This window comes from Hibiscus syriacus, unplaced genomic scaffold, assembly GCF_006381635.1.
Source record: "Hibiscus syriacus cultivar Baekdansim isolate YM2019G1 unplaced genomic scaffold, ASM638163v2 tig00112285_pilon, whole genome shotgun sequence".
Taxonomy (NCBI): domain Eukaryota; kingdom Viridiplantae; phylum Streptophyta; class Magnoliopsida; order Malvales; family Malvaceae; genus Hibiscus; species Hibiscus syriacus.
In genome coordinates, this window is record NW_024063293.1 from 1,395,745 (window position 1) to 1,414,762 (window position 19,018).

Sequence of the window (19,018 nt, forward strand, 5' to 3'; positions counted from 1 at the left end):
GAAGGTAATAACTTTCAAGAAGTAACCCACTTTCACATGTACATACATAAAAAAGTGAAGATTCATCCTTAGAAAAAAAAGGATATAGAAGAAGAAAAAAAGTTAAGTGAGTGATTTTTAGTAGTTGAGACTATAGATGACGTGACAGGAAATTTCATATAATAATTTTTTATGTGAATGATTCAAGAAATAATTTTTTAATATAGTAAGACAAATTAAGTCTCATGTTAGATTTTGAAAAATATTATTTTTCATCTTGAAGACATTTTTATTAACTGTCGATATTTGATTTATTGATCAATTACTCTGGATCAAATATAATAAAAAATCATTATAGGACAATCATCCTAACTCAACTAGTCTATTCACAACGTCAAAATTTGAACTCTATCATTCCTTAAAATATTTAATACTTAAATTCAATGAAAAAAAAAACCACGTGCATATATACGTTTTTCAGGCAATTGCAAAGCAAATATGAAAAGATTTGCAATAACAGCTCTCACTTTTTCCTTGTTTGGATGGAAAGAAAAGAAAATGCACTTTTACTATGATCATTTATTGCAAATATTATTATATTTATATATATCAACCAGGGGATAAGGGAGGGGAAAATGTATTTTTATAGAATTAATTATTACCCTTCGATAGGCTGTGACTTTTGGGATATATATTTAGACATTAATTTTTTATTATTATTTATTACTGTTTGGTTGATTTAAAAAAACATAATATTATTAAAAACAAAGATAATATTACAGTATAAAGTAAAGATTGTAGAGCTTGTGTTTGAAAAATACTCATAAGCTCTCATTTACATTTTTATTTCCATAGGAAAAGATGTCATAGAACGGTTAGATTATGTGAGTACATAGTATTTCCATTCAAGATTTTGAAAGAAATATTATTTATTACATTTAATAAATAAATTATTAATAATTTTCAGTAATTCTTGAATAACTTTAAATAATATTTTAAAAAGTATAATCGCATAGCATGGTTTGATATATACACTATCAAAGGGTAAATCTTTCAGCTTTTGTGTAGAAGATTTTCTCTTTTTTAGTTGACATTAAAAGAATTGACAAAGGGACGCAAATCTAAGAATGGGAAGGAGCATGTGAGAGGATAATGGAATGATTCCATATAAACACTCTCGAAGCAAATTGGAACACAGCACCCTAAGAAAAGTTGGGGGAAAAAAAGGAACATTGGTTATCATGAAACCAATAATAATATGGAAGAAATAAATAAAACAATGAAAGAAGATTCTCTTGAGTTTAATTTAATTTTGTTTTCATGTTTTAAAATCGTTATGTGGGACATAAATTAATTCATATATGGTACGATTAATTAAATTACATTGTCTCACCTTAAATCTTGGTGTACACTACTCCTGCCAGCCAATCTAAGATCTAAAACTTCGTTTTCTCTTTAACAATATTTCCAGAACAGAAAGGAAAATGTTAGAAAATTATAATTTATCAGAAACCCATAAACAAGAAAAAGATACAGAAGGAAATCAAATAGTGGGATTAAACCTCTATATTGTAAAAGAAAATCGTAGTATCCCACACAGATTATGCAAGTTCCTCTCTGATTCATCTCTACAGAAAATACAAATACTTACCATCTTAGACAATTCATCTCTGCATATGAATAGTTTCCCATTTCAACGATCTGTTCCTCTTGATTTATGTATATTTATTCTATATATAACACTGATGTAATAAGAATATATATATATATTACTCAAGAGAGTAGAGATTGGCGATTGTTCTCATCACCTGTACCTGGGTGGTAAGACACTTTATGTAATGCGCAGTTTCATCCAACAAGTTGCATAAATCCATGGCTTCACCACCTGGAACAAGCTCTCTTAGCTCTTCCAATTGAACACCCAGCCCACCACCACGGCTCGTTATTTGGACGACGACGGCCCCCCGATGAGATGCCGTGGTAGTGGTACGGGTCTTATTGAGCGACGATCTTCGGCCGAAAGAGGCTAATCGTCGACGGTGTGAGGGGGTTCGGAGCCTCCAAAGGGTTGCCTTACTCCAAGTTCTCCTGGACCTAACAGAGTAAGCCATGGACGTGTCGGCTGCATCCTTGATTCTTCGGTAACGTTGGAAGATCTCCCTGGGAGAAGAAGACGATGCGATGGGTTTTCGGGCATTGATTTCAGTAAGAGCACGAAGGAACCTTGTGGTGAACCTGGATTTAAGAGAGCTAGGGTTCAAGTTGTGCAAATCCATGTTACTACTATAAAAATAACTAGGGTTTCCTTTGATATGAGTAGATGGATATTAACTAACAAACGTACGGGGGGCTTTCCCCTTTTCGGAAGGGATGGGGAAAGAATTGAGGAGAGATTTTGATATTCTGACACAAGGGGGCCAGTGCTCAGAAATGATCTCCCAAATGATAAAATCTCAAACTTTTCTCTGACACAGTATCTATAAAGACCAACCAGACAAGAAGGAAGACAGAGCTGTCTGTTTGGGGAATGGGAAATTGGAAAATTTTCAAAGGAGGAGAGGGAGGGGGAATCAACCCCTTTGGTTATTAGTATTATTCCAATAACATGGGGTTTTTTTTAACCCAATTTCACTCCTGTATTTGTTATTATATAGAATTGGATTACACGTTTTGGCTTTCGTTCTCAGTTTGGGGGGTTTAGGGAAAAGAGATCAGGGTTGTGGTGGGGCTGAAATAGCCAACCACCATATGAGCGCACATGCTTCCATTCTCCCACTTGGATTGTGGGGCCTATCTGTTACTTTTATTTAGTAATTTATATATTCAATTTAAAATTTTCTTAAACGAAGTTTGAGTTATAAATTTTTTTAAGTTCGAGTTAAATCATTCAACTCTGTATGACATATGAATATATGTTTATATCATATATGATTATAGAAAATTATTTAAATTTAAATCAATTAACATAATAACGTTATAATATATTCATAAATAAATAGAAATAGAAATTTTAACAACTCGAAAAAAATTAAATATAACTTAAGTTATAAAATATGACTCAACAACTCAAAATATTTTAACTCGATTCGAGCGAACTTTTGTGTAAGATAATATTTAGGGTTTTTAATAATATATTTTTAATATTTTAATTTTTATTAAAAATGTAATATATTCCATCAATGTATCAATATTTATCGGCCGGTTGTTATTTATATTTATTTATTCTACGATACTTTTATTTATTTATTCGAATATTTGTTTAATTTTTTCTGTGGTATATGTCGACGCGTATTAATATTATTGGTGCGTTATGATCATTAATTTCTCCCTAAATATCCTCCCATTGTTGGCCATTTCGGACAAATGATATTGATGGGATTTTATTCATGGTGGCAATGACATAGAGAGATAGGACGTGGAATGATGGTTGAGGTTTGGGATGTCGACATTCGGACACCCCCAACAATTATAATTAGGAATAGACGTCAGATTTTATACTAAAATGATGGATTTTTAAATTTAAAAAAAATAACGTATTTTATAAATTTTAAAAATGATAGTTTTTAGTTAAAAATATATAAAAAATTAAGATATACAATAAATTTTTAGATGGACGAATACCCTACTTTTTCTCCTTTAATCCATTCATGCCAATTGTCCAAATCACATAATGTAAGGAAGGGGTTAGTCACATGCTTATCAATTTCTTCAATCTTATCCATTAATCGGTCCTATGAAAATTCCTCCATTTTTGTCCCCATTCAACACCATAAAATGTTTTCATTGGAAAACAGTTTGACCATTCAATTAACAATGTCTTATTTAGTTGCTATTTATTGTAATTTGCAAGTTAGAAAAATAATACCAAAATTATTATTATTTTCTCAAGAGAAGGATAAATGATCAGTTTGAATTTAAATGGGGCACTAATAATGTAACCCCTCATACCGATGCGTGTAACACCCCCAACCCATATCCAACCCGGATACGAGTCCGAAGTGTCACATTGACTTTTCAAACATTTATTCGTATAAAATAGTGAGTAATTTAAAAACTTTGATAACACTTAACTTATTCAAAACGTTTACAAAATATATCAGAGTTCATACAATTTATATCTTTAGAGTACATGCCAACTACACTCTATATACAGTACATATATTTTCTGATCTGACATTTGGTAAGGAGAACTGACCTGTCTTGCTCCGTATTACTCTTTACTCTTCTCGAAACCTACGTGTGAAATAATCAAACGCTAAGTCGAAGACTTAATGAGGCATAAAAACTTATAATGCACTTTATAACATATATCAATATATGCATGTTCTGTTCTATCATGCTATACCAAATTACATGATTTCCTCATATCATGTAAAATTATATCAGATTAATTAACAATAAATACATACATACACATAAATCATCATTAGCAGTTTATCATGTAATCACATACTTTTATGCTTAACCTTTTCAATCAAACACTATACACACACAACATCATATCATTTGTAATACATTTATCATATCACTAACATATATTTGTTTATATCTCTTGATTAGCCCATGTACACCTGTGAGAAGTGTAGATATGTGAGTCTATTGAGGTTGTGCACCACTATGCTGTCATCATAGCTCATATAAATGTCCCGAAGGACCTATCCAGAGGTTATAAAGATCCTCGGTAACTATCCAGAGGTCATAAAGATCCTCGGTAACTGTCCATAGGTCCCGAAGAACCTAGGTAAACTGTCCATATGTTCCTTAGAACATAGATATACTGTCCATATGTCTCGAAAGACATAGGTAAAACTGTCCATATGTTCTGTAGAACATAGGTAAACCCTCGACTCTTGGCATGCCAACTATACCCCTAGCTCTCAAGACATATAACATGGGCATTTTCTTTTATACTTATCATTTCACATAACACATAGTTCAATTACTCATAGAACATTTTCATATGAGTCACATTTACATGTCACATAACATATCATATAGCTTAGATCATTTCTCAGATATTCATATAAACATACATATCATATCTTGTTCACATATGATCATATATGCTTCATATAACACATAGAAACACCTATAACACTTTCTCATAGCTTATATCAATTTTCAGAGTCCTTTCATATTACCTGATGGCATATATCATATAGATATATAATAACTGATATCATATTATCTACCTGATGCTCCATTTCTTTGTATTCCCTTTTTCATATCATCATACATTTAAATATTCTTATATGTCCTATCAATATCCTATAAACTTACTCATATTCTCATATATCATATTTTAATATAATTTGTATAGTAATACTCTATAATTGTATCATATAATGATTTTACCCAAGTACTCCTTTATAAAGTTTATTACATGTTCAATTAGTCTCATGCTATCTTATAAATAATTTCCATTTTTTATATCATTTTTCTTTTCCACTCACATAAACCATCTATTTATTTAGTTCAATTTCTCATGACTTCTACAATACTCTTTAATAAAACTTTGTAGCTCTTCACTATAATACATGAACCATAGTTTCCTTTAATTTATCAATCTTCCCTATATAACTTATGTATCCTTATTTATGCCATCGAATTCATACTATTCTCTTAGAGTCTCCTAACATTTCTCGTATAATCACTTATACCATATCATATAACTTATTCCATGTTCTTCCATTATTACATAATAAAGTCTTACATAAATCATATAGCATATACAAAGCATATCATTATCTTTAGTCATGCATACATACAATCAATGTAATACAGATAATCACATATAATTATAACCACACATAATCATGTCCATGACTTCATGCATATTACTCTAGGAAATAGACTCATCGCAAGTCTTATTTCCATTAAACACTACATGTCACTAGTATGCACTCACCTTGGCCTCACTAGTAAATTCCAATCTCTTATCTTTCCCTTGATCGATCTTACTTGCCAAATGTTCCGGAATTGCTTTATGCGCAGAATCTACATAAATGTATATTTTGAGGCAATCATTAGATACCTACACCTTGTAGTTGGATACTAGCAACTTAAACGAACTTATTAAACCAATATTTACAATTTTCCTTTAGGGGGAATCGGTTCCCTACTAAGGGGGTATCGATTCCCTCATGACATTCTGGAAATTTTTGTTCGTTTGAAGGGGTATCGGTTCCCCTTGCCCATAAATCATATTTTTAACTCGAAAATTACTTCATTTCCTCTCAAACACTTCATATATCATCCCCTTTTCATTCTTAACTCTAGTACACATACTTAAACCAATCTATATTCATTTATTTCATCTTAAACCTCAAAATCCTATCTTCCATATGAGATTCAAGAATCATACCAAATTTTCAATGTGTTCTAATTCCAATTCTAACACTTCATACTTCTTAATTAGATTGATGACAAGTCGAATTCATTCATAAAACTTCAACAACCATACCATATCAAAATTTCATCTTAAAACTCATATTGCAAATTCCTTCATAATTCCTTTATCTTATTGTTTAAATCCCATATAAGCTTTCCTTAAGCTTATTTAATACCCAAAGAATCAAAACTAAGCTTAAAACTCAAGAATTAACCAACTGAAATTAAACTTACCTATTGTAGCTAAGCCCCACGTGAAGAAGAGAAAGCAAGAAGAAGAAAGCTTCCAGATAGCTCTCTTCCCACGTTTTTCACTCTTATAAAAGGGGGGAAATATCTTTTAAAGGAAAAGACCATAATACCCTTAATTTCCTTTAATAATTACTAAATAACCTTCATTATATATATTCTAATAATCATTGAATTATTTCATTCTTCTACTTTAGTCATCAAATTCTGAAACATTTCAATTTAGTCACTAACCCGTTATTGCGGATGTTACAATGCGAGTGACCCGATCCGATCCGGGGACCATCAGAGCGACCCACCATAAAAATCCATGAAAAATTAAAATTTTAGTTAAAACATATAAAATCATAAAATAATTTATAAATACAAAAGTAAAATTTCTTAATATTCAGAAATAAAACAAATTTCAGAATCATGTGTAAAACAAATTACAACCTACATGCCTCCTAATCACATGCACCGTACTCCGCAAGCAACGTTGGTGGAACTACTTTACTGATGTCGAAAGCTACACTGGTTTGATTCTTTCAACCTGAAACAGTGAATCAAAGAGTGAACTTTGGCAAGCTCAGTAATACAATATTACCAATTGATGCTACAGTACATGCAGATAAATGGAAAGCTATAAAATTTCCTTATTGACTCAGACTTATACATGTTTTCAGAATGAACTGCGGTTCCACTGATATTTCTTCGAGTAAAAGACATGAAGATTACAATTCATAGGAAGCATTTAGAGATCCAGGTTCAGGAAATCAGAATAGTGTGTCTAGTGTGTTCCAACCAAAACCAGGGAAAAGATATAAATATTTTAAAATAGTAATTGTTTAAAACATATTTTCAAAACCATAGTGGAACCCTTCAACCGAACACCGTTATGCAGTTCCCCAGAACTGCATCCATAAGGGCTTACCCTAAGCACACAGCAAAGGGAGCCACCCTAAGGGAATACCTTGGGGCCCGAGAGCCTACCCAAGAAAGTTATTCGGGGCCATGGGGCCTACCCAAGAAGGATCTCGAGGCCCCAGAGCCTACCTAAGGGTCATCTTAGAACTGTAAGGATTTACCAACTGGATCAGGGTTGAACCTCTATACTCCATAATTCTACCCATATCCAGTAGAAATCAGTTTTAACAGTAAAACGTAATATCTAAATCGTGATCTATTAAAAATCTCGTAAACGTAACAATGAAATAAACTATATAACTGCCCTCATCCTGTACACCATATGTAGTACCATGATTAACCCAAGGGAGAGCCTTAGGGTACCGAAGAAAGTTTCTCGGGGCCTCAGAGCCTACCCAAGGGTTACCTTAGGTCCGTAAAGATTTACCAGCTTGATCAGAGCTGAACCTTCAGCCTACCTAGATAATGTCCCAAATAAAACAGTTCAAGTATAACCAATGAAAATAGAAAACCATAGTTCATAAACCAGTAAATTCCATGATTCCATAAATCAAGAACAATCATATTTTTCCAGTGAAAATCGTAATCAGAAAACACATACCATGTAACCCCATGGTTCATAAGCCAACAAATCAATAATTTCAGTGAAACATATTTCAAAACATATAAGACAATCATGTAGTACGTGGGGAACACATTAAAGGATCCAAATATTTTTTAGAGGCCCTTGGTAGTTATCAGGAATAGAAAACATGAAACTTATGTAATTTGATTGGATTCCAGGATCGAGGTTCTATTAAAAGGGATCGATTACTAACAGATTTATCAAACATTTAAAGTTGATACTTTAGGACCCCTTTATATTTCAGGTGCATCAGGAAGGTGTTCATGAACCTTTACATCAGAATAAATTCTAGTTTTAAATTTACTGAGAGTGATTCCGTTATTCAGTCCAACAAAGGCATTTTAGACATTACGATTTATAGTGAATTCCTAGCAACTTAATCTAATAAGGGTGAAACGATGATTCATGATAATCAAGATTCATGTCAATTTATTAGGATATCAGGTCAATTTGAATTGAACATCTTCATAACCATCGTAGAACAGATCTTGATGAACTTTACATATTCCGATGGTATTTGTTTTATTTATGAATTGCAATAGTCTCCAAGATGATCAACATACTTGAATTGTAGTACACACCTTTAGGTGAGATACAATACTTTGGTTTTCTCGGTGTTTCTAGAATTGTCCAATAATGTTCACTTATTTCTAGGTCATGAAGATATTTAGATCATTTTCCTACTTGAGGTTACTTCAGTCATCTTGAAGTTCTAAGTATTTTAATCTTTATGGGGTTCAGGGGTATTTTAATCATTTGTATATCAGAGTTATTTTAATATTTCACATCTCAACGATATTTTGGTAAATTATTTTCAATCCAAACCTATGTACCTTTTCTGGTAATTTGACAGATATATCCATTCAGAGTTATTTGAGATTTCAAGATTTTATAATTTTGAATTATCAGGATTTCAAGTCCCATTTGAACTACAATTCCCAACACTACGATATTTTTTAATCATTCGTATGGTGATACTTCTCTATTATTCATTTCTTAACACTGAATGCACTAGTTGAACTGATCAATATCAGGATCATCGTTGAATGGTTCTTAGGGAGACGAACAGGTATTCCAATGATAGTTATTTCATTTCTGTATTGCAATATTTTGAAATGTCGACATGATGATTTCGTGGTTTAAAACCCTTATGGACGTACAACATATAAGTTCATCAAGTTTCTAGACTTATCCAAGTCATTCGCTTAATTCTATGTCCTTGTGAGTACTTAGGTCATTTATTAGTCAAGTTTATCCTGGTCACTTCGGAGTTCCCAGAGTAACTAAGTCGTTTACACAATTCAGATCCATACAATACATCCACTTAGTTCAACTTGGTCATATAATATAGTCATTTACACTTTAATGGTATTTTGGTTATTTGTACCTCATAAGGGTATTTTCATAATTTTATCCCATAATGTTATTTTTGGTAATTTCTTATCCAATTATTCCCTACATTTAACCTCTAACGAGATTAATAAGAATTTATGAGTTATGAGATTGATTGATTTACTGATTAAATCACTGAACTTATATTTATTTCTGATCGGTCTACCAATTTCTTTTACGAGTCGTCTGAGTCTTTTACAATGTTTCATCTTTATTCCAAATTTAATTTGAGTCCAATGATAATTAACTACATCTCATGGACCAATTATATCCATTCATTCATGTACCAATTATCAATGTGTTCCGGAAAGCATACAAAAGGTAGTAGAGTATTACCTCGATTTTTGTGTCATATCGATCGACCATTTAAACTCCATTCGATCACCCTCGAACTTTAATTCAATGTCCAATAATTCCTTGGATACATAGCAAATAATTTTACGTTAGAAACTAAACTTAATTGAAAAACCAACTTGAATATGAAGATAAATCACTAAAAAAATGTCTTATCAGGTGCGAATTTGGAAAAATGGATTTCAGATTCGGAATCAGGACGTCGAAAAAATAAAATATGATCTTTTCGAAAAAGTTAACATTTTGGTCAAAGTCAACGGTAAACGAGTTGACTCGATCAAAGTCAACAAGTTGACTCAATCGAGTTGACTCAATGACTGGTCTGGACCAGGCGGGTCGGGCAGGTCAGATCGACCCGGTTCTGGAAAACTCCTTGGACCAGAACAAGCCCCACGCGCAGGAGGCGGCGTGTGGCGATGGGCTCGGGGTGGTTTGCCGATCACTCCATTAGCATCTAAACATCATTTCATACCAATAACATCGACCAAAACCAAACTGGTAAAAATAAATAACCGAACTATATCAGCCTTACCCAAGTTGACAATGGAGAATTTGATGGCACCAAGGGACCGGAGGGGTTGGATTCTGATTGAAACTGAGTGAGGAACTTATTGGCGATGGTGATGAACCACAACGGTGACGAAATCGACGTGAAATCACGATAAGGTTCACGACGGTGGTGGTTTTATCAAAGTGTTTGAATGTCTATTTACGGCAGCTGAAAGCTTTATACGATGAACAATTTGAGGGGTTTTGTTTGTGGGTGGATGCCAGTCACAATGGTATCGGTGGTGCACAAGACAGTGGTCGAAGGACCACAGTTCGGGGCTGGGAAATTTTTGGGTTTTAATTTCAACTGGAGAAAACGATCGGGGGTTTATTTTTCACTATTAACAGAAAATGGACAAATTTAGGACTAGGACCCTGAATTTCCTGCACTTTCTAAAACTGTCCACAAGTTTCAGAAACTCATAATTTGACCCCTAATTTGGGGTGTTACAATTCTCCCCTCCTTAAAAGAAATTTCGTCCTCAAAATTTACTCAAGTCATAGAAATGTAGAAACTGAGCTTCCATCCAGTCTTAATTCTCTCAGGTATCCTTTACAGGTATATGATTCCTTTAATAGACCTTAACCAGTTGAATAAGCGTCCTCGACAAACACTTCTTTATCAAAATTTCAGAATTTGAACATAATTCTCCTCATAGAACTAAACATACCTCGCTCTCCAATCTACTTGGGTAGCAGATCTTGATCTCAACATTTTACTTAATACGTTCAGTTATGAGCATATCAGCACGTAATATTTAGAGATAACCAAAACTCCAATTCAGATCGGGAATGGAGTTAAAATCATCGAACAAATAATCTTCCAAGTTACTCGTGGGGTAAATTCTAAAATTAAGACGTATGCTGACGTTATTCCCTTTTTACACAGATTGAGTCATAACAGCTAGAATACTTTGGTATAATTATTATAGAATGATTTCTTAGCATTAGAGTTTTGGCTTAGAAAGTACGATCATAATCTAGGGGCATGTACAGAGCAGACATCTTTTAACTGTCGACAGACTGGTCTATCTAGAAAAATTTAACTCAACCTAAACTTTGATACCACTAAATGTAACCCCTTCAGACCGATGTGGGGCGCCCGATCCGATCCGGGGTGTCACATTAGGGCCACCGGAGCGACCCACCGTAAAAATCCTGGAAAAATTAAATTTTTTTGTTAAAACATATAAAATCATAAAATAATTTATAAATTCAAAAGTAAAATTTCCCAATATTCATAAATAAAACAAATTTCAGACTTATATGTAAAATAAATTACAACCTACATGCCCCCTAATCACATACACCGTACTCCGTAAGCAACATCGGTGGAACAACTTTATTGATGTCGAAAGCTACATTGGTTTAATTATTTCAACCTGAAACAGTGAGTCAAAGAGTGAGCTTTGTGAAGCTCAGTAATACAATACTACCAATTGATGCTACAGGACATGTAGATAAATGAAAATCCATAAAAGTTCCTTATTGACTCAGACTTATACAAGTTTTCATAATTAGTTGCGGTTCCAGTAATATTTCTTCGAGTAACATGCATGAAGATTACAGTTTAGAGGAAGCATTCAGAGATCTAGGTTTAGGAAATCAGAATAGTGTGTCTAGTGTGTTCCAACCAAAACTAGTGAAAAGATATAAATCTTTTAAAATGGTAATTGTTTAAAACATATTTTCAAAACCATAGTGGAACCCTCCAACTAAACACCGTTGTGCAATTCCCCAGAACTGCAACCATAAGGGCTTACCCTAAGCACACAACAAAGGGAGCCATCCTAAGAGAATGCCTTGAGGCCCGAGAGCCTACCCAAGAAAGTTACTCGAGGCCACGAGGCCTACCCAAGAAGGATCTTGGGGCCTCAAAGCCTACCTAAGGGTCACCTTAGGGCCGTAAGGATTTTCCTGCTGGATCAGGGCTGAACCTCCATACTCTATAATTCTACCCATATAAATCTAATATAAATCAGTTTTACCAGTAAAACGTAATATTTGGATCGTGATCCAGTAAAAATCTCGTAAACGTAACAATGAAATAAACAATATAATTTCTCTCCACATGTACACCATATGTAGTCCCATGATTAACCCAAGGGAAAGCTGCCTTGGGGCCTGAGAGCCTACCCAAGAAAGTTTCCCAGGGCCTTAGAGCCTATCCAAGAGTCACCTTAGGTCTATAAGGATTTACCAGCTTGATCAGAGTTGAACCTTCAGCCTAACCAAATAATGTCCCAAATAAAATAGTTCAAATATAACCAATGAAAACAGAAAACCATAGTTCATAAACGTGTAAATTCCATGATTCCATAAATCAAGAACAATCATATTTTTCAATGAAAATCATAATCAGAAAACACATACCATGTAGCCATGGTTCATAATTCAGTAAATCAATAATTTCAGTGAAACATATTTCAAAACATATAAGACAGTCATGTAGTACGTGGGGATCACACTAGAGGAAACAAGTATTTTTCAGAAGCATTTGGTTGTTATCAGGAATGGAAAACATGAAACTTATGTAATTTGATCGGATTCCAGGATCGATGTTCTATTAAAAGGGATCGATTACTAACGGATCTATCAAACATTTAAAGTTGATACTTTAGGACCCTTTTATGTTTCAGGTGTATCAGGAAGGTATTCAGGAACCTTTACATCAGAATAAATTATAGTTTTAGATTTACTGAGAGTGATTCCATTATTCAGGACATCAAAGACATTTTAGACATTATGATTTATAGTGAATTCATAGCAACTTAATCTAATAAGGGTGAAACGGTGATTCATGATATTCAAGATTAATGTCAATTTATTAAGATATCAGGTCAATCTTTATAACCATCGTAGAACGGATCTTGAGAAACTCTACGTATTCCGATGGTATTTGTTTTATTTATGAATTGCAACAGTCTCCAAGATGATCAACATACTTGAATTGTACTCCACAATCTTTAGGGGCGATGTAATACTTAGGTTTTCTCGGTGTTTCTAGAATTGTCCAATAATGTTCACATATTTCTAGGTTATGAAGGTATTTAGATCATTTTTCGATTTGAGGTTACTTCAGTCATCTTAAGGTTCCAAGTATTTTAGTATTTTTGAGGTTTAGGGGTATTTCAATCATTTGTATATCAGAGTTATTTTAATATTTCACAGTTCGACAATTTTTCGATAAATTCTTTTCAATCCAAACCTATGTACCTTTTCTGGTAATTTGACAGATATATCTGTTCATAGTTATTTGAGATTTCAAGATTTTATAGTTTTGAATTATCAGGATTTCAAGTCCCATTTGAACTACAATTCCCAATACTACGATACTTTTCAATCATTCGTATTGTGATAATTCATTATTATTCATTTCTTAACACTGAATGCACAAGTTGAATTTATTAATATCAGGATCGTCGTTGAATGGTTCTTAGGGAGCCGAACATGTATTCTAATGGTATTCGTTTCATTTCTGTGTTGCAACGGTATTCTGAAATGTCGACATGATGATTTTGTGGTTTAAAACCCTTATGGTCATACAACATATAAGTTCATCAAGGTTCTAGGCTTATCCAAGTCATTCGCTTAATTCTATGTCATTGTGAGTACTTAGGTCATTTAGTAGTCAAGTTTATCCTGGTCACTTCGGAGTTCCCAGAGTAACTGAGTCATTTACACAATTCGGATACATACAATACATCCACTTAGTTCAACTTGGTCATATAATATATTCATTTACACTTCGAGGGTATTTTGTTCATTTGTACCTCATAAGTGTATTTTCGTATTTTTACCCCATGGTGTTATTTTTGGTAATTTCTTATCCAATTATTCCCAACATTTAACCTCTAACTAAATTAATTAGAATTTACGAGTTTTGAGATTGATTGATTTACTGATTAAATCATTGAAATTAGATTTGTTTCTTATCAGTCTACCAATTTCTTTTACGAGTTGTCTGAGTCTTTTAAAATATTTCGTCTTTATTCCAAATTTAATTTGAGTCCAATGATAATTAACTACATCTCATGGACCAATTATATCCATTCATGCATGTACCAATTATATCCATTCATGCATGTACCAATTATCAATGTGTTCCGGAAAGCATACAAAAGGTAGTAGAGTATTACCTCAGTTTTTGTGTCATATCGATCGACCATTTAAACTCTATTCGATCGCCCTCGAACTTTAATTCAATGCCCAGTAATTCCTTGGATACATAGCAAACAATTTTATGTTAGAAACTGAACTTAGTAGAAAAACCAACTTGAATCCGAAGATAAATCACTAAAAAAAGGCTTATCGGGTGCGAATTTGGAAAAACGGACTTCGGATTCAGGACGTTGAAAACATAAAATAGGATCTTTTTGAAAATTTTGACTTTTTGGTCAAATTCAAAGTCAACGATTAATGACCTGACCAGTCAACGGTAAATGGGTTGACTCGGTCAAAGTCAACGAGTTAATTGAGTGACTAGACTGGACCAGGCATGTCGGGTCAGATCAGACTGGTCGGGCAGGCAGGTCGGGTCGACCCGGTTCTGGAAAACCCCTTGGACCAGAACAAGCCAAAACTGGAGAAGACCAATCACTCTATTAGCATCTAAACATCATTTCAGACCAATAACATTGACCAAAACCAAGCCAAAACTGGTAAAAATAAATAACCAAACTATATCGGCCTTACCAACACCGACGACGAAAAATTTGATGGCACCAAGGGACCAGAGGGGTATGGTTTTGATCGAAACTGAGTGAGGAACTCATTGGCGACGGTGGTGAAGCACGACGGTGGGGAAATCGGCGTAAAATCACGATAAGGTTCATGGCGGCGATGGTTTTTATCGAAGTGTTCAAAGGTCTATTTACGGTAGCCTAAAGCTTTATACGATGAACGGTTTGAGGGGTTTTGTTTGTGGGTGGATGCCGGTCACAAAGGTACCGGCGGTGCACAAGACGGTGGTTGGAGGACCATGGTTTGGGGTAGAGGCGACAGGTGATGGGAAATTTTTGGGTTTTAATTTCAACTGGAGAAGACGATCAGAGGGGTTTATTTTTCACCATTAACAGAAAATGGGCAAATTCAAGACTAGGTCCCTAAATTTCTTGCACTTTCTAAAACTGTCCATAAGTTTCAGAAACTCATAATTTGACCCCTAATTTGGGGTGTTACAAATAAAATATTTTGTACATTGCAGTCAAGATTTTCAGCATGCAATATCTCTGGCTAATATTTGCATACTGTTGGACAACTTTGAAGAATATTGTTGTAAGAACTTAACATATGTACGTTGAAAATATAATGATATTATTATAAAAATAAATCATTTTTATTGACCGGAAAAATAAATAATAAAAATTAGATAAAATTTAATCGTGTCATGAAAGAATCAGTGCTTTAGAAGTAAAACTATATTAATTGATTTAGTTTTCGAAATAGTCGTTATCCCCTAAGATTAACCTGATGCTTTAAAATTTTATACACTCAAAATCTGAAATGAAAACCTAGTGATATTGATCTTCTAATAAAACAAATTAAAAAAACTTTGAGGAAAATAAATAATGGGAAAAACTCTTAAAGAGAATTGTGCTTTGGATTATATAAAATAAGCACAAAAACTCTCTACTTATAGGATAAGAGGAGAGAAAGAGCTAAAACCGAACAGAAATTGTTTATTAAATACAATTAACGATTGTCTTTAATCAAATCTAAATCAATTGATTTAACAGTCAAATCAATCATTGTGTAATTATAGGGAGAGCCCAGACAAATAACAATTTATAAATATTGGAGAAATTATTTCATTTTGATCGGTTTAAAACTAAAAAGACACTCAAACTTTTTTCGGAAAAGATTGTACACATAAATACATGTCGAATTACAAACCATAAACACAAATCGACCGACAACTGCAACACGCGTGTAAGAAATATATCCACCGATACTCAATAAAAAAAGAGAGAAAATAAGAGTATTTAAACCATCATCAAACTTTTTTTCTTTTTCATGTAAGATTCTTTGTGTTCTTAACATTTCTAACAATATATGTGTTGGAATATTGAAGTATATGATTTATAAGGGAGAGAGTTTGAGAAAATGAAGCATTAAGCGAAGTGAGAATTCTATCAATCTGGGAAATTGTTAGGTATGGCTCATAAATATACCAGTAAAGAGAATAGGAGATGGAGCGGAGTGAGCGAAGCGAACATCAACTGTCCTTACAAAGAAAGTCTCGTTGTGGGGTTACAAATTATGTGGGTTGAGGGTGCGGGGGCGTAGCCCCCGCGGTACGGTACAGGGTTGATTTTGTAATTATGTACCAGGGTTTTCTATTATAAATAGAGATGTAACCTAGACCTAAAATATCATTGAATAAAATTCTAGCGCCGCCTAGGCACCGAGGACGTAAGCACATTGCCGAACCTCGTAAAATTCTCGTGTTCTTTCGTTTTCTTTACCCGTTTTCGTCAACAGAAATAAATAGAATGATGGGGTGATATGGAATGTGGACCACTGGGGCATGCATGTGTGAGGAAAGTGACAACTTTCAAGCAATGGCTTGGGTTTGGTTCATGACAACTTGGAACAGATTATGACATCCACGTTTGTCTTCATCTCTCTCTCTTTTTGCTTCTAATAATTATCATCATTCATCTCCATCTCCTTCTATATTAATTAATATATATCGTTAACCTTACTCAATAATATCTCATCTTTATAAAAGCCTTGCCACGTCTACGGTATAGGAAGTGGAGGAGGAGGTGGTCTTGTAGCCCGACGGTGGTTGTAATGGTGGTGGACGGTTTTTATTCTAGAGAGTTTGTTGGTTCACCTCTATAACCCTAGAAATAAAAGAAAAGGTTGGTGGGGGAGTTGGTTAAGTTGTAACTAATAGTAGTTTAATTTTAAATTTTAAAAAAACTCGAAAGCGGAAATATGAAGCAATTTATCCACTTAATTTGATGCCATTCGTTTTGCTCCATTTTTTAAAAGAAAAAATTGCATCGTAAAGAAGTTTCCAATGAGTGACAGAATGATTAGGTTCGCCATCATAATATTATACTATAAAAATATTATAATTTAATAATGCAAATCTTATTTTTAAGTTATTCGAATAAACTAAGAAAATATATTTAGCCAGTTGATCAAGCTACTCATTTCTTTTTACTCTACGTAGGATTAAGATTAAATTTAAAATAATAAAAAAAGTTTATCAAATAAATTAAAATTAATGATTCACATTTTAAATTTGATTCAAGTTTAAATTGTAAAAATTTAAATATAAAAATTACGTTATTTTTTGTTTCACTTTAGTTAAATAATTTGATTATTTTATAATTTGATCTATGATTTCTTTGTTCCTTCCATTTCTCCTTCATTCTAGATTTTTTTTTATCAAATTTGAATCACATTCTCCTTGAGTACAATATACTATATGTATCTCAACTTGTTATTTTATTCAATTTGATCATCCAACTAATACTTTTTATAATTTTTTTCTTCTCATCAATCTTTTGATTTTTTTTCATGCTCTAAAGATCCCTTCTTTAAAAAGATATTACCGTAAATAGATAATAATTTTAGATGATGTTTGATTTATGAAATAACATTATAAATCTTAATCATGCATGTGCAAAAGAATATAAAGAAATAGATCTGCTAAAACAAACGCTACAACTATTAGAGGCATTTTTAAACAAAAACGCAGTAAAAAGTTAGGTCATTTAGCGTCATTTTGGGTAAAGCATCACTAATTGTCTCGATATATAGCAATGTTTGTGAAACTAAAACGCTACAAAAGGTTAGGTCATTTAAAGGTGTTTTGTAGAGAAACGCTGCTAATTATCATGATATGTAACATCATTTTCAGTCAAAACGCTGAAAGGTGTTTGTGAAACAGTGGTGGTTCAAGTGGTAAGCATATTGATATTACTTAAGCAAGGTCTCAAGTTCGAGTCCTTGTGTATGCAGAAAATCTCTGTTGGGAGACTCACCCACCAAAACTAGGTCTGCGACGCGGGTCGGTCCGAATTAGTCAAGGAGTTAGTGGCGTTTTACATCCTAAAATGTTGCTAATCAAAACTGATTTGCAAATATTATTTTCTACTCTTTATTACCCAAATTTAATATATCTTGTAACAATATCCAACAACAACCTTGAAATTTAATTACGACTCAAATTAAGTAAAAAAATACTTAAGAACATAAATAAATCAAAGTTTACAAACATTCAAGTGGAATGTAATGTAGTTCAACATTCAAGTGGAATGTAATGTAGTTCAACATTTAAGTGGAATGTAATGTAGTTTAAAAAAATCATGAACCTAAGAAATCACCTAGGGTGGTGAATTTCGTGCTTGATTCTGTTGCTTAATAGCTTCAAGTTGATTTTGAAGTTCTTCATATTTTTTTCTTGATATGTTGCTTCTCTATACTTCTCACGCTTTTCTCTCTTCAGCTTTGGCTTCATTTGAGCAAATTTTTCATCCACCTGAGTCAATTATTATTTTAATCAATTTACTTTTGATTAAGAAGACTGTTTGTGTGATGACATGTATTGAGATG

General features: G+C 33.1%; 1 protein-coding gene across 2 annotated transcripts; it reads right to left on the minus strand.

The window, feature by feature from the left end:
- Positions 1-1,510: 1,510 nt before the first annotated feature.
- LOC120177195 (transcription factor IBH1-like) lies at positions 1,511-17,239 on the minus strand. Of its 2 annotated transcripts, none has more exons than XM_039183417.1 (2): positions 17,233-17,239; positions 1,511-2,259 (listed from the first exon to the last, which is right to left on the minus strand). In XM_039183417.1, the coding sequence occupies exon 2, from the start codon at positions 2,253-2,255 to the stop codon at positions 1,749-1,751; it is 507 nt and encodes a 168-aa protein (XP_039039348.1). In that variant the 5' UTR covers positions 2,256-2,259; positions 17,233-17,239; the 3' UTR covers positions 1,511-1,748. The 2 variants fall into 2 exon arrangements, with proteins under 2 accessions (XP_039039348.1, XP_039039347.1); XM_039183416.1 differs by lacking the exon at positions 17,233-17,239 and having other exon boundaries at positions 1,511-1,706; positions 1,742-2,613.
- Positions 17,240-19,018: the final 1,779 nt, after the last annotated feature.